Raw genomic sequence first — 23,570 nt, forward strand, 5'->3', positions numbered from 1 at the left:
GCAAGATTTGATTTCCAAAAACTGTAATTTGGTATCATGGGACTCCTTGATGAAATTGCTAGGTTTGTTGCCTGCTTTTTATTTTGTTATTGTCTTGTAGTTGCATTGCATTGAACATGGAAAAACAGCATGCAAAAACTATTCATATTGATTTAAGCACTTTCATATGGTACTTTTGGTATAGTTGAAAATCTTTTTTTTTAATTAAATGTAACTATAGTGTATATACTTTTCTTTAATGCTATAGCTTCTCAAAAATATTAATAAAAGGTCTTCCAAAAAGACCAAAATTCAGAGGCAAAATATAGCAAATCCAGCTTTTATAAGATGAATCCCAATATATTTTTATTATTTTCCTTTTGTTGTGAAACATACGCAAGGGAAAAGAGAGAGCGAGAAAATATTTCCATCCTCTTGACTTCTGAACTTACAGACAGAAATCTCTTCTACTCCATTATTTTGCATTCAACTGACTCAGCTTTGGTTAACAATTTTAAATTTTAAATCTAATGAAACAGTATTTAACATTCAAGTAAAGTACACTGGCTTCACTTCTATGCAAAGAGTTTGTTTGGCTACTTAGGCCTTGATTCAGTCAGGTACTTGAGCAAATACCTAATGCTAAGTATGTAGATAGTTCCATTGGTGTATTTTGTTTCTTCAATTGACTTTAGTAGGACTATTCATATACCATCTTACCTAAACACAAGATGACCCTGAATTTAAGATGACCCCCAAGATTTAGAATCATAGAAATTTAGGGTTGGGAGGGACCTCAGGAGGTCATCTAGTCCAACCCCTGCTCAAAGCAGGACCATCGCCAACTAGATCATCCCAGCCAAAGCTTTGTCTAGCCTGGTTTTGAAAACCTCCAGGGATGGAGCTTTCATCACCTCTGGGTAACCTGTTTCAGTGTTTTTACTACTCCCCTAGTAAGAAAATTCTTCCTAATATCTAACCTAAACTTCCCTTGCTGCAACTTGAGACCATTGCTCCTTGTTCTGTCATCTGCCACCACTTAGAACAGTCTAGCTCCATTCTCTTTTGAACCCCGCTTCAGGTAGTCTGTGATTATATTCTATAAATAGAAAATTTATACAGTTATTATAATTTTCCATGTATGGAGTCTCATTATTGGAGTATCATTTTAAATTAACCGTTCCCCCCCTATGGCAGGTGATAGGGGGAGAGGTGATGAGGGGGGCCGTAGGGGGCTAGGTGGTGTGGGAGAGGTAGTAGATGGGCATGTGGTAGGGCAAGCAGTGGGGGGCACTAAGAGGGCGAGCAGTGGGGGACAGGTAGTAAGGAGGCAGGTGGTAGGCGGCTTTCTCCCTGCTGCCTGTCCCCCACCCTCCTCCACCTTACCCTCCATTGTGCCTGTCCCCAACAGCCTAAGGCCCCCCAACCCCACTTCCCCTGTCTATATAAGAAATGCTTACTGAAGCCAGTGGGCACTTCCAATGTGTCAAGATTTAAAATTTTAGGCCCTGTCCCACCCATCCAGAAGTCAGTGATTGCAATAAGAACAGGATTGAACACATGGCCTTTATTGTATTTCTAACTTATATCCAAACTATTAGAGGTTTAAATAAGAATCTCAAGAAACTGTGGTTATATATCTACTCACAGCAGGATGTGTTGCAAGATGGATGTGGGATGTAGGATTTAATGTGGCAATGCCCACGTTTCCTGTATGTGGGCCTTTCATTGCTTTGTATAGGCCATACATTCAAATCAGAACTATTAGTCATTTAGGACTTGCACATCAAAAGTAATATGAATGTGGTTTTGACAAAACTAACATTAAAAATGAACAATGCTACTAACTAAGAATAGATGCTTTACAAGCAAGGAGACTTATTTGTGTTCCATTTCCGCCAACCTTTGCAATAAATTTGTGATATGGCCAAAATCCAATAGGAATAGGCTAGTCATATAATGCTAAACTTAGCTTGTGATCTACTGCATGTAGACTTAGAACCACCTACTCTGCAAATGAAGAATTTGCGAAGTAAGCTACCACACTACTTGCTTATGTTAATTTGTTTTCTTGACACACAATTAGTGTGGGAAAGAATGGATTTTTCCTAGGTACTTCATGATAATAAATAGGTATTTGGCATTAAATAAATGGTTGTAGAAATGTACATTGAGTCCTATCATAGGGTCAATTTTTGTGGTATCAAAAAGATTTGTTTCTCTTTGTGCATTTTGGAGCTTGAATAATAAATTCAAATTGATTCTAGTTTCTTAAGGATCTAAGCACCTGGATTCTTTAAGAAAGGGGTTTCAAACTTGTCTGGCTCCATGGCCAGATGAGTGGTGCAAGATCAGTGACAGGCTAGGTGGATGGTGCCAGGACAGCCTTGTGGGCCAGACTGGGCCTATGGATCCTTTGCCTCTTGGTCAGGGACCCAGCAGGAAGAAGCCAGGCAGCATGGGCACTTGGCTGCAGTCATGGAAACAAGCCATGGTGCCAGGTTTCTTCCCATGAAGATGCTGGAGCTTTAGTGTCCCATCTCTCACCTGAACACTTGGCTACAAGCATAGGAAGATCCCCACCATCAAAGCTGTGGGCCAGATGACCTAGTTCTGTGGACCAGACCCGGCCCATAGGTTGTACATTTGACCTCCCTGCTTTAGGAGTCAAGTAAAGGTGAAAGAGGACACAGGATCATATACCATTCATATACCATCCCCTAAATTCGGTGGGCAGGAAGTCATGACCAGGTTATCTGGCCACTGTTATAGTGGTTGTTAGAAGGAGTCTCTTAGGACTTACTGTGTCCCTGGCTGACAGTTCTGTATCAAAGTTTTCATCTAGTTTTGCTTTTGGTAGGCAGGCAACATAGCTCATTCAGTTTCTATAACTGTGGATCAGCTGCAAAGAACTTCCCTCCTACACTGCTCTCCTTGATCTAGCTTCAAGTCCCCAAATCCATGTAAGGCAGCCAAGGGAGAAGAGGAAATTAAACCTTAACATCATTCCCATGGGTAACAGGGTACCTCAAAGGAGGAACTAAAGCTGACACACATTATTTTGAGACTCAAAGGCAGCACTGCACACCAATGCTTTTAGATGAGGAGAAGACTGGGGAGAAATTCTAGAGCTGGGGAAGAAATATTTCTTTTCCAAAAGAAAGAGTCTTCTTCCTCTTTAGGTTTTGGCACTTGATTAGCATTGAAAAAAATGAGTTCCTTTCCTCTTTCTGCCACAACTTCATTGTGTTATGTAACCATATCACTTTATCTCATCATGCCTCAGTTACCCATCTGTAAAAGGGAATTAATAATGCTTCCTTTTTATCTTCACTCTCCATTTGTCTTGCCCATTTAGATTGTAATCATATCTGGGTCAGGTGATGATTCATAAAATGTGCTTGTGCAGTGCCTAGCACACCGAGACCCCAAACTCAGTTGAGACCTTGGTAGTCTAAAATAAGTAAATAAAGATAATAATAGATGTTTTAGATTCACTTGGCAGTCAGTTGCTTCAGAATTGCTAAGATTCACCTATTTTCCCTTTATATATTGAATTAAATAGATAATCACCTATTTGCCTGGCTGTTATTATGGGAAATTGGATTTATTGCATATCTGTTTTTAGGGTACTCACTTGGGCTGCTGCCTACAGTTCTTCCCCTAATAACACATTCTGCAGCCTCAGAGCACTGCCAGTATATATTTCAGTATTTTTACAGCCAAAATCTTAACTCAATTCAGATCTTAATGGGACAGTGCAGTCTCCAGACCCAGTCTCCAGACCCAGCCCACTGGGATTGCAAAGAAGTCCATAGTTCTACTTTAACAGACCTGATAGATTCCAAGGAGAATATGGAAAAGGCTTGTGGGTTATATACTCAACTGCACCAGAAAAGCACTCCAGGGTATGTGGAGAAGGACGAAAGTGAATGTCACTTGGATGGAGTAGTCCCCAAGGACTGTTGATAGCTGGGATAGTCAAAGCACTCTAGCCATGATCTCTGCTGCAGTCACACTTCCACATGCCACCTTATGCAGTCTCAGAGGCTTTGGAAGCAAGTGTCATAAGGCATTCATATGGCACCCAAGTGATCCCTACATGAGGATAAGGCAGGACAAGGTGGTAACTTAGAAACTACCTTGTTCAAAAAGGCATAAGCTTTTGTAAGCAACAGTCTACTCTGTCAGCTGCAGTGAGTGAATTCTCAGGGAGCAGAGGCAAAAAATAGAAAGGAATAAAGTAATTTAAATACAAGGAAAGGGAAAGGGGTAGTTTTGGTGTGAGGTGAATGTGTGTCAAAGAGATCAAAAGGGCTAAACAAAGCAGTTTATCCAGTGAGGGACATAAGGATTATAAAAGCTATGGTAATGGGATGAGAACTCAGAGTTCATTTTGAAACCATACTTAACCAGTCAATGATTGTTTGTTCCACAATTTTGTGTTCACGTTTTTTTTTTAACTTTTTATTGTTTAAATCCAGTAGTAGAATTTCCATGGAGGTTAAAGCATACTGTCCACACTTTTGTGTTTTTCTGGAATTGTTGTCAAATGTGTTCATTCATTCGTTCATGTAGAATTACCCTGTCTGTCCAAATTAGACAGCAGACGGGTGCTGTGAGCAGGTGATGGTATAAATGCCATGAGTAGATGAGCAGGTAAATGAACCCCGGATATTATAATGTGTAGTTTGGTCTGGTGATTATGTGTTCTGGATATAGATAGCTAAGCCAGCTATAAGTCTTGATTACTCCATTCTACAGAATGACCAGGGCTTTAAAAAACTGAAGTCACTTCACTCCCACCTTCAGAGGACAAAATCTATCTGAAAAATTCAAATGTATACATAACTGTCATTCATTTTCACATCATCTGCACATCAGCCTTCCCAAAATATCTGTGCATAAATCTTTTCCTTTAATATATGGAATGCAATTCTTTTAGGAAATGCCAGCAATTCAGCATTAGTTTCCTTGGAAGACTATTTTTTAAGTACTTCCTGAATGAAGAATCTGTACTGCAAGATGACTAAGGATATTGTAGGAGAGACAGACATGTTGCATCATGGCATTCTCAAAGAATAATTTGAATATCTGCATTAAAAGCCTCACAGTCATGATCTACATGTACCTCATGATATACATGATATATTTGTTTGCTCAAGAAACCAACTAAGGTTTTGGAACTATCATTCTCATGTTAGCCTCTGGAGACTTTTTTTTAAAGTGCCCAAAGCAGGTAGGAATCCCCTCCCTTTCCCCTCCATACTCAAAGGCAAGTCCTCTCCTCTCCCTTCTTCCCACTACCCCGATTTGTCTTTATCTTTCTTAAAGTGTGGTGCCTCAAAATAGATTCCAAATGATACCTTACCAGTCTTGAGTAAAGCACAGAAATTGCATCCCATGTCTGACTTACATCACCCCTGTTAATGCATCTCAGAACGAGATTACCTTTTTTTGCAACAGCATTGCACTATTGAGTCATATTCATTTTGTGATCCATTATCACCCTCATATCCTTTTCTGCAGCACTGCTCCCAAACCAGCTATTCCCTGTTAATTAAACACGAATGCTTTATCTGACAAACAAAGGTTAAAAAAACAATTGTAACCTGAAGCTTCTGCTAGAAATAAGGATGTGATGACAAGCACACCAGGTACTGTCTACCTCGTAAAGGTCACTGGCTTTTGAAATAGATTATATATTTTACGTAAGTCCAGTAACAAAATGGTTTGAGTTTACTGACTTGATGAATTAATTTTAAAGGAAGTGTATAAAGTACTCACTGAAAGAATGTGTATGTGTGTATGATGGAGGGAGAGAGAAAGAGTCTCTAGTCTTAAGAGATCCTGGCCAGAAAAAGATGTCCGTTTCCAGTTTTTCACACATTCAGGCTAAAAACTTGTTTAATCTGGGGTTAATTAGTCTGAGATTTGACTCACATCAATATGCGGGGGGGGGGGGGAGGCAACAGGAGACAAGCATTTACATACAAAGCTCAACCAGCAATTGACTCTAATTAGTGGCTGTTATTTTGAGGCAAAGTGTTAATTCTAATGCCTCATAGGTACTTAATCTTTAGGGTGATCATATTATTCTGAAGGAAATCCGGGAGGGTAGGGGGCGCCCTCCCTCCCACACATACATCCCCACCTGACCCAGGCAGGAGCCCTGATGGCAGAGCAGGGTGGGACAGTGAGGAGGCCTGAGGCTGGACCTAGCTGGGAGCGGTCGCAGTGCCTTGTCCCCCAGACTCTGTCAGCACACACTGAGCAGCCACATGGCACCTCCTCCCCAACACCAGCAGTGACCCAAGGTCACCACATGCAGCCTGGGCCTCAATAGTGGCTGCAGTGGCAGAGCACGAGGCTGCCAGTGGTGGGTGTCCATCTTGGCTTGCCCTGCACAGGTGCCCAAGCCCCAGGCCCCTCCCCTGGCCTGCCCCTCCCTGGCTGATCCTTGCCCCAGGCAGGAGGAGCAGTGCTCAGCCCAGCCCCTCCACCTCCAGCTGCTGCTTAGGAGAAGCCAAGCTAGGCACTTGCTGGCAAGGTGGTTCCACCAATCCAGGACTTTTACTTCAATTTTATGAGTTGTCTAAGAAGATGCCTATGAAATCCATCACTGTCCCAAGCAAACTGGGATGTATGATCATGTTATTAATGTGGGACAATATGCTTGTTCACCTGTAAGATCTGGGGTTTGCTTCTAGACAAGATGCTCAAATCCGAATCAAATCAGTTGTCTGTGCTTAGCTTCATCCTATCTGAGGAATCCTCAAATTGCTGCCCAGTTCGTCCTCACCAGAATTGCAGGCATTTTTTTATGCAGGGAAAATTAAAGGTTTTGTCAATGTGAAACTGAATTTAAATTGCAGTGGGTGGCTAGAAATGGCTTGCATTTAAAAGATAAACTGAAAAATAAAGCAATTCTCTACTGTTTTTCTATTGGGTCAAAGCTTACTCCCTTTATATTAGTTTTGAAATAATTTTAAGGAATATTTTGAAGAAATATTATGAAGACCTATTTTTGTTGTAAATATAAAGATGTTTTTGGCCCAGGGTAACAAGTTGTCTTTTTCCTATTACAGATCTTCCAACCTGAGAAACTGTTTGTGAAAGCACGGGTCAGGATTACAACTGGAGAAAAAGGGGAAAATGTAACAGGGAGGAAAGGTAGTTTAAAAATAGACAAATAGAGATGTACAAAGACTGCAAAATAGGAGGAAAGGAAGAATGAGAAAGTGAAAAAAAGAAAAGTACCACAAAACACTAGGACTATGCAAAACAGCACCGTTCCATTTCACCTTGAGGTTCGAGGTTTCGATGGAACAGCATTTTGTATCGAATTTCATTTTGATTCGAAACAGCTGTTCCATTTTGCTTCATCAAAACAGTAAGGCTGTTTTGACTCTGTTTCGACATTTTGCTAGATTAGCTGGGGACAGGGAGTCAGCCTGCTGGGCTAACTCCCTGCACCTGGCCTCATCCAGCATGGGGGATGGGGTCGACCCAGCTTGGCTGACTTCCCATCCCTGACCAGATCTTGCGCCGGGGATGGGAAGTTAGTCCAACTGTAGTGACTGCCCATCCCCATGGTCTAAACATTTCAACTTTTGAAATGTTTCGATTAGCCTCATTTTGTTTTGAGGCTGTTTCGACACCCTTTGTTTCATTTCAATTTTGCTGTTTCAACCTCAAAATCAGTCAAAACATTGTAGAAATGAAACAGCCACCGAAATTTTGCACAGCCCTACAAAACACTATTTTTGAAACAGAAAGGTGAGAGAGAGAGAGAGAAAAGACATAATACTTAAAATGGACAAGACAAGGAAGATGGAGAGAAAAGAAAACGGGAAGAATTAAAATGGTTGGTGGGGAGAGGGGAGCTAAAAATAGCCAAGGTAGGGGGAGTGGGAATGCTACAAACCCTGGGGCTGGGAGAGAATGGCTGGGCTTTCCCAGCCCCAGGGCTGCACTACAAATGCCAACAGGCATTCACGACATCCAGTTAACCCAATCTCAATCTTAATTAGTGCATCCACTCAGATGAACTAAGATTGGGCACACCATTTTGGGGCAATTTAAGCCCTTTGTATTCCTGTATTTTTGGGCATGTAGATCAACTTAACCCTGGTTTGGTCCATAGAAATGTAACTTCTGTATGTACCCTTATTCCTCTCTCTTTCCTTCTTCCCCCCCCCCCCCCGCTCTATTTTGTTGGCTATTTAAAGACCTCTGGCACATCATTAGTCACCTTACTTCCCCTCGCATTGTTCATATCCTGTGTGTCTCACTGTTTCCTGGAACATCCTAGGCATCCTCAAAGTACTCACTGTAAGTACTGTGGCATAACTTAACTTCTTAACTTCAGTGATCAGTCTTGCAAGTTGCTGGACATGAAGAGCTTGCAGAACCTCATAGGATCACTGTAAGGTAAGTGGCTTTTATTTTGTAAAATATAGCTGTTAATGAGGCCCTGACTTCAAAGGAAAGATTTTTAGTGATACTGGTATCAATTTTTGTCTATGTCAAGAAACATCAGCAGATCATGAAGTTACAATTAGAATTTTACAGTTTTACAATTTAAATCATATTTAAAGAGTCAGTCTCTTTCCACATATTTGTAAAGCTTACAGCCAGCTAGTCAGAGAATATTCCCCCCCACTTTCTTTTTACAATTTGTTCCAGTAACAAGCAAAATGTTTTAACCCATTTTAATTAAATTAGTAAGTTAGAATGAAATCAGAATATCTAATGTTTGCAAACTGAATAAGCAGAAGGTCCTAACAAAAAATGAACTATCCTAACTCCATACTTCCTACATGGGTAGTTAGTATCACAACAGTTAAAGAAGCTCTTATGTGCAATGCAGTTTCTGGCTAATGTTATGCTGACTTCAGTAATACTCTGTGGATACAGTATTAAGATAGTGGCATTTGCACCACATCACAGGCAAAATGAAGCTTTAAAGTTGGCACATTCAATCCTAAAATGAACCTAGAGCATTCTTTCGTGGTATATAGACAGGACCTATCCCATTACAATTGGTTAGAAATCCCTCCCCAAGTCTCACCATTCATACCATTTTGGGTTCTGAGGTAAGTATGGAAGCGGGTGACCCAGAGGAAGCACAAGCAGAAGGAGGCAATGGGATGAGGGACTTCTCATTCTTCCTGAGAAAGTAGACAATTGGCTCATTATCTCAGTGTCTGTACATGCATGCACGGAGCCTGAGAAACAAGCAGAAAGAATTGGAAGTCCTTGCAGTGTCAAGAAATCATCATGTAATTAGAATAACAGAGAGTTGGTGGGATAGCATGAATGATTTGAGTACTGTCCTGAATGGGTACAAATTGTTCAGGAAGGACAGGGAAGGGAGAAGAGGAGGAGGAGTTGCTTTTTATGTGAAAAAGCTGCATGACTGCTAGAGCTCCAGTATAAAACTGGAGACAGGTCTGTTGAACGTTTCTGGGTTAGGGTCACAAGGGAGAGCAAAAGAGTGAAGTTATGGTGCTTGTCTGCTATAGACCACCAGACCAGGAGGATGGGGTAGATTAGACTTTCTTCGGAAAGCTATTGGAAATTTCTAGATCACAGGCCCTGGTTCTCATGGGGGACTTCAGTCACCCTGACATCTGCTGGGAGGGCAAAACAGCAGTGAACAGGCAATCCAGGAAGTTTTTGAAGAGTGTTGGAGACAACTTCCTGGTATAAGTGTTGGCCAACTAGGGCCTGTGCTCTTCTTAATCTGCTGCTCACAAACAGGGACGAATTGGTGGGGAATGTAGAAGTGGGTGGCAACTTCGCAGCAGTTACCACAAAATGATTGAGTTCAGGAACCTGAGGAAAGGAAGGAAGGAGAGCCACAGAGTAAGGACCCTGGACTTCAGAAAAGCAGACTTTGACTTGCTCAGGGAATGGATGGGCAGGATCCCCCAAGAAGCTAGTCTGAGGGGGAAAGCAGTCCAGGTGAGCTGGTTGTACTTTAAAGTAACCTTACTAAGAGCACAGGAATGAACTATCCTGATGTGCAGGAAGACTACCAAGTATGCCAGAAGACCAGCTTGGCTTAGCAAGGAACTCTTCAGTGAGCTAAAACATAAAAAGTCATCTTATAAGAAGTGGAAACTTGGATAAATGACTAGAGAGGAATAAAAGAGTATTGCTCGAGCATGCAGGGATGAAATCAAGAAGGCCAAAGTGCAACTGGAGTTGCAGCTAGCAAGGGACATGAAGGGTAACAAGAAAGGTTTTTACAAGTATGTCAGCAATAAGAGGAAGATCAGGGAAAGTGTGGGTCCCTTACTGAATGGGGGAGGCAACCTAGTGACAGATGATACAGAAAAGGCTGAAGTACTCAATGCATTTTTCACCTCAGTCTTCACATGTAACGTCAGCTATCAGGCTACTACACCTGACAGCACAGTTTGGGGAAAAGGGGAGAAGCCAACAATGGTAAAAGAACAGGTTAAGGACTATTTAGAAAAGCTGGACGTGTACAAGTCCATGGGGTTGCATGTAATGCACCCAAGGGTACTGAGGGAGTTGGCTGATGTAACTGCAGAGCCACCATTATCTTTGAAAACTTGTGGTAATTAGGAGAGATCCCAGATGATTGGAAAAGCGCAATTATAGTGCCCATCTTTAAGAAAGGAAAGAAGGAGGATCCAGGGAACTACAGAATGGTCTGTCCCTGGAAAAATCATGGAGCAGGTCCTCAAATAATCCATTTCTAAGCACTTGGAGGAGAAGAAGGTGATTAGGAAAAGTCAGCATGGATTCACCAGAAGCAAGTCATGCCTGACCAACCTGATTGCCTTCTATGATGAGATGACTGGCCCTATGAATGCGGAAAAGCAGTGGACGTGATATACCTTGACTTTAGCAAGGTTTTTGATACAGCCTCTGACAACATTCTTACAAGCAAGCTAAGGAAGTGTGCGTTGGAAGAATGAACTGTAAGGTGGATAGAAAACTGGCTGGATTGTTGGGCTCAAAGAATAGTAATCAATAGTTCAATGTTTAGTTGGCAGCCGGTATCAAGTAGAGTACTCCAGGGCTTGGTGCTGGGGCCAATTTTGTTCAATATCTTGATCAACAATCTGGAAGATGGAAAGAAATGAACCTTCAGCAAGTTTGCAGATGACACCAAGCTGTGGGGAGTAGTAGGCATGCTGGAGGGTAGAACTAGGATTCCGAGAGATCTTGACAAATTGGAGGATTGGACCAAAAGAAAAATGATATTCAATAGGGATAAGTACAAAGTCCTGCACTTAGGATGGAACATTCCCATGCACTGGTACAGGATGGGAACTGATTGGCTAAGCAGCAACTCTGCAGAAAAGGATCTGGGGGTTATAGCAGAGAATAAACTGAATGTAAGTCAACAATATGCCCATGTTTGAAAGAAAGCTAACAGTATATTGGACTGCCTTAGTAGAAGCATTGCCAGCAGATGGAGGGAAGTGGTTATTCCCCTCTATTCTGCACTGGTGAGGCCACATATGGAGTACTGTGGGAGGTTTCGGCCTCCCACTATGTGGGTATGGACAAATTGCCCCCCACCCCACTATGTAGACATGGACAACTTAGTCAGAGTCCAGCAGATGGGGAAAAAATGGTTGAGGGCTGAGGCATATGACTTCTGAGGAAGAACTGAGAGATATGGGCTTATTTAGTCTAAAAAAAGACTAAGTGGGGATTTAATAACAGCTTTGTACTCCTTGAAGGGTGGATACAGATAGGATGAAGCTAGACTGTTCTCAGTGGTGGCAGGTAACAGAACAAGGAGCAGTGGTCTCATGTTGCATCAAAAGAAGTTTTGATATTAGGAAAAACTGTCTCACTAGGAGGATAATAAAGCACTGGAATAGGTTACCCAGAGAGGTTGTTGAATTTCCATCCTGGGAGGTTTTTAAGACCTGGGCAGACAAAGTCTTGGCTGAGATGATCTAGTTGGGGATGGTTGCTTTGAGCAGGAGGTTGGACTAGATGACCTCCTGAGTTCCTTCCAACCCTAATTTTCTATTATTCTATGATACTATGACTATTTGTGACTGATATACATTAGAACACTTTTTGGGCTAAGGTTGTGAACTGTATTTAATTCCAGCAGGGGTGTGCATGTGTGTATGTTCAGCGGGAGATCCAGAGGGGTGAGGTGATGCAGTTACATCCCACTGCTGTCCCCAGATGACCTGGGCACAGAGGTAGCTTCAGAGCTGTTCCTGCCCCACTCTAGTTGCAGGGTGCAGGTAGCTGCTGGACAAGGTGCCAGTCTCAGCAGGGGATAGTGGTGGCACCGGGTGAGTTTCCTCTTCCTGCTCTGTTCCTTGCTGCTCACCGTCCCACGTGCCTCCCGCTGACCAGGAGCAGGTGCTGAAAGTAGTTGATAGCCTGTGTTCTATCCCTCATTTTCCACGTGTTACTGCCTTAAAAATATTATTCTGCTTCAATTTTTGTCTCCCCTCTTCCTTCCCTATGAATGTTATTAACTTCCTAGACATTTCCTAAAATGAAATAATTTTAAATAGATTACTTTCTTTTTAATATATATTGCTTCTAGATTATTGAACTTGGTATTGTCTAGACCAGAATATCATCTATGATGTATTTTACTGGAAGCTGTAACACAGCAGCACTCTGTGCTAAACTCAGACGTTGTTTGTAAAAATCATTTTAATGTTATGGTTGTTTGTACTTTAGCAATGAACTCTCATAGTAAATAGCTAGAAGTCTGAATTATTGACACAGTTCAGCAGTTACTATAAATTAATCTCCACAGATGTTTATTGCTTGGCATTTTATTGAGCAGCTGAGGTTACCCTTGCAATATATATTAGAATAATCAACATTTAAAACATATTTATTCATGCCACTGGGATCATCTGATGATAATATCTCAGTAATTACATCATCATGAACATTCTTGGTAAATGCATCATTTTCTTTATTATAATCCCTTAAAATATTTATAGCTGCTGCTATGATAGACAGAATAATTCTTGCCCTTTAGAACATCCCTATACACTTTCATACAGAATGGTAAGTATCTGGCATTTAAGGCTCTTGGGTTAATAAAAGAGAATTTATGAGCAGCAGCTGGTATGGAAATATATGTCGTAAAAAAAGCAGCCATTTTCTCTTCTGGGTCCTCAGAAGTATTTGTTGAAGCTATATGCCATCTTCTGTGATACAACAGTCCAGCCATAAAAAAGAAAGAAATCAGTTTCCCTAATATTGCAAAGACTGACTGAAAAGCTTCAGCCCCACTGGCCCTCTGTGCATCATTATGGTAAGTAATCCTTGGGCTGGTTCTGCACACAGGTGGATTTTACCCTGGTTGCATATCTTTAAATGACATATCTTGAATCAGAGGATAGCAGGAGGATATATAAAGCCTGACCCTCATTATTTCTGCACCCCAAACTCACAGGGAAGCCATATAGTGGGCCTAGGGACAGAATAAATATGCTAGGGACAGCAATAACATGTCCAGGGACAGCTGGAGTAATAAGTAAGACATTTCTTAAATCTAAACTATTTTCTGACTCTTAAGAGGCTCAGTTCTTCTCAGTTGGAGGAGCGTGTATTTGGGCTAGTTAGTGTTGATGAGATTAGAAGCTTGGTTGACAAAGGTAGCTCTGTTGCCATTAGAAATTATGAGGAATGGTTTATCTGACTTGCAAATATTTTTCAAAACATTTTCCTGATTTGCTTCATGTGAGAAACAAGACTTGTTGACATCTTCCCTGAGAAATGGGAGAGAAAATAGCCAACAACCCAATTGTAAGGGCACCCACATGGAATGTGGAAGACTCAGGTTTAAGTTTCTGCTTCAAATCAGGGACTTGACCTTGGGTCTTCTCCATCCTACATTAATATTGTAAACATCAGCCAGAAATTCTGGAAAGGACTTTCTCAAATTGTCCATTGAAGTTGTTTTACTTTGTATAAATAATTAAATATTCAAAGAGAGAAAGTATGGGACACTCTAACTGTAGCTTCATAGTTATAGTTTGTATGTTGAAGACCCCATTTTGTCAAAAAAAAAAAAATCCTGGCCAGCTCCAGTTAGTGTATACCCTCAGTCTTGTAATGCACTTAGTTTAGCATAACATTCCAATTACAAAAAAAGCACTTACAAAATCAGTGCAGAATATATCAAATGGATTAAAAACTGGCTAGCTGATATATCTCAGTAATTGTAATTATGGAATCCACATTCTGGAGATACTATCTTTTGTGGTCTGCCAAAAGGATCTGTTCTTGACCATTTTTTCCCCTTTATTCTTATCAGTGATCTGGAAACCTAAAATCATTGCTGGCACAGTTTGAAGATGTCCCAAGAGTTGATAGAACAGTAAGCAATGAGAAGGACAGGTCAGTTCAATAGAAAGCTCTGAATTGCCTGGTAAACTGGGTTCGCTTTCATTTTAATGCAAATAAATATAGGTTAAACCTAAAAACAAAGTAGGTAAGTCACAGGCATAGGATGAAGGATTGTGTTTTGGAAAATAGTGATTCAGGACAGGACTTGACCTGTTCATGAGCTCACAGTATGATATAGTGGCTAGGAAAACAACTCTAATCCTTGGATGTACAAGCAGGGGAATATCAAGCATTACCCAAGGATATGGTAGTAGCAATATATTGTGTCCATTTCTACTGTCTGCCCCTTAAAATGAAGTTGGTTAACTGGAAATGGTTCAGAAAAAAAGGTATGCACATAATTGGAAGTCTGGGAAACCTGCCTCATTGTGAGAGAATAAAGAATCTCCATCTATTTGGCTTATCCAAAGATAGGTAAAAAGGTGATTTGATTATAGTATAAAAATGTCTATGCAGAGAAATTTCTGATTATAGAGGGTTTAATTTAGCAGGCAAAAGTATGATGGTACCTACCACCTGGAAGCTGAAGCTAGACAAATGTAAACTAGAAATAAGTCACACATTTTAAACAGTGAAAGTAATTAACCATTAGAGTAAATTATCCATGGATGTGGTAGATCTTCCATCACTTGAAGTTTTAAAATAAAGACTGCAGCCAGGCTCACAATACAAATTCTGGTGGAATGGCTATACTGGTTAAGAATGTGAAAAAATCACACCCTTTACCCCGCATAGATAAGCCAGCAAAACCCCTGGTGTATATATGTAGCTTTGCCAACAGAATAATGCTTTGAGGAGGTGTTATAGCTAGGCTGAAAGAAAAATGCCAGCTGTTGACCCACACTGCTTTTCCACTGGGAGGCTCTGCTTTGCAGCAAAGGCCTTATAGAGTAGACAAGCCCAAATGTCTTTCTGTATTCTTAAATGGAAGTTATGGGCTGGTGCAAAGGTCAACCAAAAGATTCTATGGGTTTTTTTCCTCCAGAAGTCCATGCTAGAGTATCATAATGATATCCACTGGCTCTAAAACCTAGGAATTTGTGTTTCCAGACTGCTTTATTCATACAATGTCATCCATTGTATTGTAGAAACGATTTAAAAAGAGCTGTCACAGAGATGTCTCATCTGTAGACAAGTATAGCAATTTTAGACAATTTATGCTTTCAGAATTATGATTTAGTGATAAAGGGAGAGAAGATGCCCTCCTCTGTGAATGGGGAATGAAGTATTGAAAGAAATTTGTCAGGCTGTTCTCTTCCCTCTGCCTATCCATAGTGAACCCGTGGGCTATATCATGCAGGTAGGCTTGATACACTGGCTTGTGTTATATTTCAGATGTGATATAAAATAAACATCTTGAAATCCTGGGGTCTCTGAAGAGTCAGGTATGGCAGTCAAAATTCAATCCAATCTGGGAAATCCAATCTACTGCCAGATTTCCAGACTAATAAATAGCTCCTTGAGTCAGATGATGAAGTCCTATGCACCAGATGAGGGCTGTGGAGTGACCCTACACACCAGATTTTATCTGCAGATCAACCCTATGCACCAGATTCAGTGCCATGGACTGCCCCTGTGCCAGTCAACCAGCCCATGCGTAACCATCACTGCTAAACACACACCACCAAATATATATATGCCACCAAAAACATATTCTGGTGGCAGAAAAGGGGAAGGGATCCTTATATTCATGTATGGGGCAAATCTTGTTCCTAATGCACAAGAAAGTTCTACTGAGACCAGGAAAAGAAAATTCACCTTTCCCTGTAGGCTGTAGAACATGATCAGTGACTGGCAGACCACAATGACAGGTACAGATTGAAGCCCTAGCTGAACCCTAAATTATAAATAATTTGTGCTTTAAGTGGCATATGATCAATAATCATTAAGCTTGCATTCAAGTCATAAGCAGTAGCCTAGAAAGGGAGAAGAATCTGCTTCTTAAGGCCACTAACATTAAGCTATGGCCAAGAGTAAATAACTGCTTTGTGGAAAACACTTAATAGCAGCTAAAAGTAACAACTGATGTTTTGTCTTTTGATAAAAGGAATTGAATTATATGTAGTTAGCTAGAATCCTATTGAAATAATGTCTTGGTTACCATGTTCTTAGCCTTGCCCATTTACAATCAACTTGTGCTAAGTTGGAGAAGTGTGGCTAAAGCAGAAGGTCCAAATGTCTGTTTCAGAATGAACCTTTGCAGACATTACAACTAGCGTGATCAGTAAAGTCAAAGAAATGGAATATGGCAAAACAGTATTCCCAGGTGGTGAAGGAAAGAGATACAGGGTCCTCTCTCCCAAAATCATAGTTTTCACAAGGTCATAGACCCCAGGTAATTGGCATCCTCCAAGTCCATAAAAATGTTCCTGGAGTGTAAGCAGTAATAAGCTCAGATATAGACCTGTCTTTTGCCTCTTTATCTGACTTTATTGGTAGTAATAAACTTTACCTGTTAAGAGAGAGTGGGTGATCATTGGGAAGTGTAATTGCATCTTGATTTGGGGTACAGAAGAGGTAATCATTCAGGAAATCATAACTGTCCCTTAATTATGTGTCTAAGCTTGCAAAAGAAGTCCTGATCAAAGATAGGACAAAGCTATAGTCTTGTCTTTTCAAAGACCAAATGGTCCTGGGTTTTGGTATAACCCTGGCAGTACAATACTGAAGTAGCTCTCAGCATCCACCATGACCTTTCTCCATTTGCAGGGTTTACATATAGAAGCCTGTACTTTGTAATTCCAAGTGATTCCCAGTACTTTGGGATATAATAAGTGAATTGTATGCAGTTAGCTAGAATGAATGTAATCAGATTATGTGGCCCGGATGAAGTGATGCCTTGTATTGTGTTGTGTTGTAGCCATCAAATCCTGTCCGTGAGGGATACAATTCCATTTGCATTATTTTGAGTTTGGGATTGTTTGCTTATTTTTAAGGTATTACTTCTATATCTGCATCTAGCTATACTGCACTGTTATAGGAATTCAGCAAACTCTAACTGATATCTGGAAGAGTTGCTTTTCTTTCAAGATATGTGTGTGTGAGCCTGGATGACAGCATCCTTAGCTTTCCCAGAGCAAGACCTGATAAACAGGGTTAATCTTAAAACTTCATTTTGCTGAGGGTTCAGAAACCTAAGGATAGTTATATATAATACTTAAATCCCTTAATTCAACCAGTGGAGCTACAATGTTCCTGGCCAGTAAAGCTGATATTTTATATTAATTCAGGATACGTGTTCATTCATCCTTTCTTTCAGCTGTGTTGCTGGAAGAGTTTTTGCCAGAAAACTCTCACATTCACACTTTAATAGAATATTAGGCCCAAATCTACACAATACAAAATGGAGTGTGAAATCTTGGCCCCTAAAATCCAGACTTTGGCTGAATTTTGGTACTGAAACTTGATTTAGAGTGTACCGTTCCAATATAAACCCAAATTATTAGTTTTCTAATAAACCAAACCAAAATGCTTAGCTGGCACACCCCAGAGCTTGAGGACTTCAAAACTGGATCCTGGATTTTGTAATTTGAGTTGTTTTCCACTAAAAATCAGTAAGAGGCATCCACATTCTGTATTTTATTACATTGTTCAGCTTCATCATGCAAGTGGAAGAATTTCAAGGCTGTGACTGTGGACAAGGAGGATTTCTCCTTCATACATGTTTCTGTCACCTCAAATAGATAACAAAAGCTGACTAATCACAATAACTTATAACTGTGTAAATTTATTTTAGTGTCGGAAGATATCTTTGTTTGTAATAATGATGGGCTGAACTGAAAACCTTTGACTATGTGTATATCTCAATCATTGGACTACCGGTAGGTCATAAAGAAGAGGGAGAACACCTTTTCTTTTTTCCTGCAGAGAGCAGGATTCAGACCAGTGGCTTAAAGTAGCAGTAAAGTAAGTTTAGACTGGATACCAGGAAAAACTTCTTCACTGTTAGAACAGTTAGGAAGCAGTGTTAGGACAGACCACCTAGGAAAGCATAGAATCTTCATCATTGTAGGTATTTAAGACAAGATTTGAATTATGAACCACTCCCTCTTAGCAGGTAAGGTATATTACTACCACCAAAGTCAGAGAAAGAGGCAAGAAAAGAGTCTGTATCCCAACCTATTATTGTTTACACCCTAGGAACATTTCTATGGAATTGAATAAGAGAGAATTATTGGTCAAGACTGATCTAGGAGTAGTTAAGCCTATGATGTTTGCCATGCTTTGGGCCTTTGCAAGTTGCCAGATGGCACTGGGAAGGAATATTTTTCCCCTCCTGCTGCTACATGTATCATGGGTTATTTTTCACCTGCTCCAGAAGTACTGGGTGTTGGCTATAGCAAGGCTGGGAATATTGACTGCAGTTTGCTCTATGAGCATGTGCGTTTTCAGCAGCTCAAATAGGAGTGGCACAAATTTGGGCTGGGGGTTTCTGCCTCAGCACACATGCCCAGACATGCTGCTTGGTGTGGGGCAAGTTGTGCCACTTAGGGCAAAATAACCTTGCCCAGCTCCTCCCAGACCTGCAGCCAGGGGAAGCTAGAGCCTGGGGCTAGCACCTGTGCTGGCCTGAGCAGTATAAAAACCTGCCCTGCGCTGGCCCCAGCAGTATAGAAAGCTGCCCTGGTGAGCAGCTCAGAGCTACTTGCCCTTAGGAGCTTCTGAGACCCAGCCACTTGGTATCTGGGGACACTACCCCTTGTGGCAGCTGGACTGCTATAGCAGCCCTGACCTGGAGTGGCCCCTGCACCCCCTACACACTGCAGCAGTCTGGCAGTGGGGGCTGCTGCCTGCCTGTGACCTGCTGCCACTTGTGACAGCAACTGCCCCCTTGGACTTGCAGCCCCATGGCTGCACCCCTGTCAGACCCCTGCTCTGCCATCTGGACAGCTACTACCCAGAAGATGTGCTCCTTGTGGTGGCCCACTTTAAGCTGTTAAAGCATATCCTCTTGGCCCCAAATGGCCAAGAAGTCAGCCACTTTGTCTGCCCACAAGCTGGGTCCCCAGTGCTGGCCCTGGATATGCTCCTCTACATGGGTCTTGCCACTTGTCTCCCTAGTAGAGATCCTGGTATTCCTTGCTTACAAATTGCAAATACTCTGATAAGAAACCCAAATTCTCTCATTAAAATAGTGTTCTTCCGCTGTTTAAATGAAATGCTGCTATATAGAGAGATATCAGTTGGGCAATGTTTTATTGATATATTTATAAGTGTAAAGCAATTTGGAGAGAGGGAGGGAGGGTTGGGGGAGTTTGTGGGTGGGTGTAGGGTTTGTGGGGGTGAGGTCTGGGCAGGTATGGGGCTTGTGTGGGTATTTGGGGTTTGTGGCTGTTTATGTAGGTTAGGGGTTTGTGGGGGTGGCTTGGGGATGTGGGTGTTGTGGGTGGATTGTGGGGGGGGGCTGTTCAAGTGGGGTTTGTTCCCTTCCCCACCCCACAGGGAGCAGCCCCCCCCGCACAGTTCATGAATTGCCCCCCCCACAGGGCCCACATGCCACACTGCAGGGCCCCTCCCAACAGGGCTCACAGCTCACCCCTGCAGCAGCAGCAGCAGCCATGGGGCATTCAGGGCCTGCTTCAGCCTGAGACAGCAGTGGTGCAGCGTGGCCCCAATTGCCTCAGAGCCAGCGCCGCCTGTGCCGCTCGTCACAGGACTGTTCCAGCTTGGTGCTGCAAAACGCAGGGCTGTGAGGCTTCATGTAGCACCAGGGCTGCTCAGGCTGCTACCCGGGGTCCAGCCCAGCTCGCAGGGATTGCGTGTCATGCTGGGAACAGCAGCAGCAGCCATGGGGGGCGCTCGGGTCCTCCTGGCACAGCACTTTCATGCAGCACACAGCAGCATGGCTTGGCCAAGGCCACCTGGTCCCTGGCGCTGCCTGTGCCACATTGTGTGGCTCTGACCCAGCTTGGTGCAGTGCTGTGCACCTTTGGGCAGCTCTGGGCCACTCAGATTGTCACCTGGGGTCCCGCACCACTCTCAGGGACTGCCTTGCAGGTTGGGCTGGGTCCTGTGTGCACGGAAGTGGCTCAGCCCGACAGGCGGGGGAGCTATGCCAGGAAGGCCCCGACTGCCCCAATGGCCACTGCAGCTATGGGTGAGCTATGGGCTGTGCGGGGGGGCTGAGGTCCTGTGGGGCACAGGAGGGGTACCCACCCCTCCCAAGTTGCCCCCCATGGTCCCCTGCACCCTCACAGCCCCCCCTCCTCCAGCCCCTCTACCCCTGTTTACTGGGAACAGAGCCCAAGTCCGGGTCACTGCAGTCTGCACTGCTCCTTGCCCCACACATGCTGCGGTATGCTGCAGCACTGGGACAAGGGGCTGACATAGAAAGCTCTGGCTGGCTACCAAAGCTTCTCTTTGGAGGACCCAAGCCTCCGGTTGCCTCCATTCTTTTTTGCTGGTTATTTTTTAATACCTGGATATCCAGGTATCAAATTTTGAGTCGAGCCCAGAATGCCTCTTGCCACGTCTAAAACTACTTTGAGACATGGCAAGAGGCACGTGTGGGCTCGTCTGGATGTGCCCAGTGAGACTAAAACCTGGAGATTTCTGGTTAGGCTCAGAGTCAGACCAATCACACATTTGGGATCAGGAAGGAATTTTTTCCCCATGGTCAGACTTGTATGGTCTGTGAAGATTTTTGCCATCCACTGACATGGGGGGCATGGCCCTCTTCCTTGGGACACTTGAGAGTATTTTAACAACCCATGCAGTTGCAAGACACTGATCGTCATTGTTTCCCTGCTTTGCTATGGCAAAGCACCTGAGGATGCAGTGCCTTGTAGTTGTGTGACAGTGTTGATTGTGTAGTATTAGTTATAGGTTAGACAAGGATTTGTATGGGATGGTTTAGATAAGGCTGATTCTCCCTCAGGCAAGGGGTTGGACTAGATGACCTCTAGAGGTCACTTTCAGGCCTACTTTTCTATGATTCAGAGGTCTTTACTCCCAGACAACCTGTGCAGCTCATCACTAATATCCAGGATATAATTATATAATAGGTATTAAAATATGTACTGCAAGCAATGAATATCTGACTATAAACGCTGCAATATTTTTGGAAAAATACAAGTTACTTATTTGAAGCAATGGCGATAGTAATTCTGCTGCAGTATATGCATGAGAAATGATGGGTGATCTGATTAGATGAAAGCTTTAGTGAGATGGACTGGTGTTTGGAATATGCTTTTATCAGAATGATCTTGCTGTTTGAAATATGGTGACTAATAACCAGTGAACAGGTTATAAAAGTGTCTATGTCTGCATGTAAAAAGATAAGGACATTATCTACATTTACCTACTCTGATCCCAGTTGGCTGCAAAGAGCAGAAGAATCTTTCTGCCACAGTGATCACGATTTTCCAGTACTCCGGGGAACCCATCAATCAGAGCTCTTTTGATCCCTGGATCATCAGCCTTGAAGTTTTTGAACATATCCAGGTTTAACTGGCGGTACTGGAAGTACTGGGCCAGCAATCTGAAGGCCTCTGTTTGGTGAAACTTCCTGGCTCGGAGAAATCTCAAGATGAAGGCATCATCTGTACGTAAAAACCCAATGTCAGGCCTGGTGATGATCATATCCCTGACTTGTTGGATATCCTGATGCAAAATGTCTGGGTTTTCATTCAGTTCCAGTCGGGCTTTCTCTATAGTCTCTGGACTAAGTCCAGCTTGTAAATGGGTCATCTCTGCAAAAATGTATTTTCAAAATCCTTATCTTAAGATAATTTAGGAAGAGAAATGCTGATCCCATTCAACTGATGGTCTGCTGTAAGTGTGATCCATTCAAAACCTTTTTGAGTTTAGGCAGATATTTGACAAGTAAAATGGGAAGGTTTTTTCATATCCTTGCAGGAAGCATAACATTCAGTTCGTAGATACTGTAATCCAGAGGAAAGTGAAGCTTATTCCACTGCTTACTAAAAAACAAAATAAAACAAAATTAAGAACATGGAGAAAGCAAATGTTTCTGAGCTTGTAAATAATAACTACACCCTCTTGTGTATATCAAATATTAAGAGGTTAGTAAGCAAATAGCATAATGTAGTTGACGTCTCAAACATAAAATAAAAGGGTATAAGAAAGCATTCAGAAATTATAATGATTTTGAGCTTTAAGCAGCAGTAATGTTTTACTGGATTAATACTAGATTATTCTTTATTTATTGAGTCTGCAAAAACTGATGAGGAAAGACAGCATCCCAGTGCGTCCTGTAATGCCACTCCTGTGACACAAGCACCTTTTATGGCTGCCCTGACCAGGCAACAGTAAGAAAAAAGGGTGATATTTTTACTCGTGATGAGACAAAATGTGTTCTCTTCTGATGAGCACTGCTAATAAAAAGGACATTTTTAGTCCCCTAAATATACAGGTTTAGATTTTTCATGATGAGGCTATCATTTTTAAAAGTTGCTGTTATTGTTAATTGTTATTATATTATTTTATAAATGTTCTCTTTATATGTGACAAGGTTTATAGAGAGAAGTGTGATAAAATAAAAAAATATGACTTTTACTCAGCATTATTTTGGAGCTGGTGATGTCTCCTAGAAAATATTTTCCACTAAGGAGTTTTTTTCTTTTTTTTTGAAGTTTACCCTCATTTTTTCCTGAGGTAACATTCTGCCTAAGCCAATAATACAAAGGATTTATTTCACTGTGTTTTTAATCTGAGGTTAATTTATGTGTATTGCCTATCCTGCTGGAAAAAGCCCCAGCACTTGTCTATCTCAAATTCTTGTCTATCTCTAAAATAATTTTTTGCAGCTTTTTTGTCACATAAATCACTTAAGTTGATTCTAATTCACCCTGCATAATGGCTACTGAGGCATCTACCTTCACTTGTGAACAGCTGGAGTCCTAAATCCAGTGGGGAAATATGTACATTTTCTATGACCCTACAAAACTTTCCTTCCAGAAAAACCATAACCAGCACATTTTTGAAGCAAAGAGGAGGAAGGTATCCAGTCAGGCTCTTAGCGCAACAGACTACTGGTTAGATCACTTGCCCAGCAAGTGCTTTCCCCACCAATACTGTTCAATGCCAAATGCAGAAACAGAACTCATCTCTCTCCTGCCCAAGTTAGTGCCTTTCTCACATGGCCACAAAGTTACAGTTTCTGAATTGTTCTCTTCCTGCCCCCATGGTTTTTACCTTCCTATGTGGTGGGAGGGAGGGGGGCAGTGTTGCCCTCTACC

General features: G+C 42.0%; 1 protein-coding gene across 1 annotated transcript in view; it reads right to left on the reverse strand.

Annotated features, from left to right (window-relative positions):
- Nucleotides 1-22,274, reverse strand: part of CLVS1 (clavesin 1) — a 158,249-nt gene extending 135,975 nt beyond the window's left edge. Inside the window, exon 1 of the mRNA XM_014606813.3 lies at nucleotides 21,671-22,274. Coding sequence (XP_014462299.1) covers nucleotides 21,671-22,059 — 389 coding nt within the window. The 5' untranslated portion in view covers nucleotides 22,060-22,274. The remainder of the gene's footprint in view (nucleotides 1-21,670) is intronic.
- Between the last annotated feature and the right edge of the window lie 1,296 nt (nucleotides 22,275-23,570).

This window comes from Alligator mississippiensis, chromosome 3, assembly GCF_030867095.1.
Source record: "Alligator mississippiensis isolate rAllMis1 chromosome 3, rAllMis1, whole genome shotgun sequence".
Lineage (NCBI taxonomy): Eukaryota > Metazoa > Chordata > Crocodylia > Alligatoridae > Alligator > Alligator mississippiensis.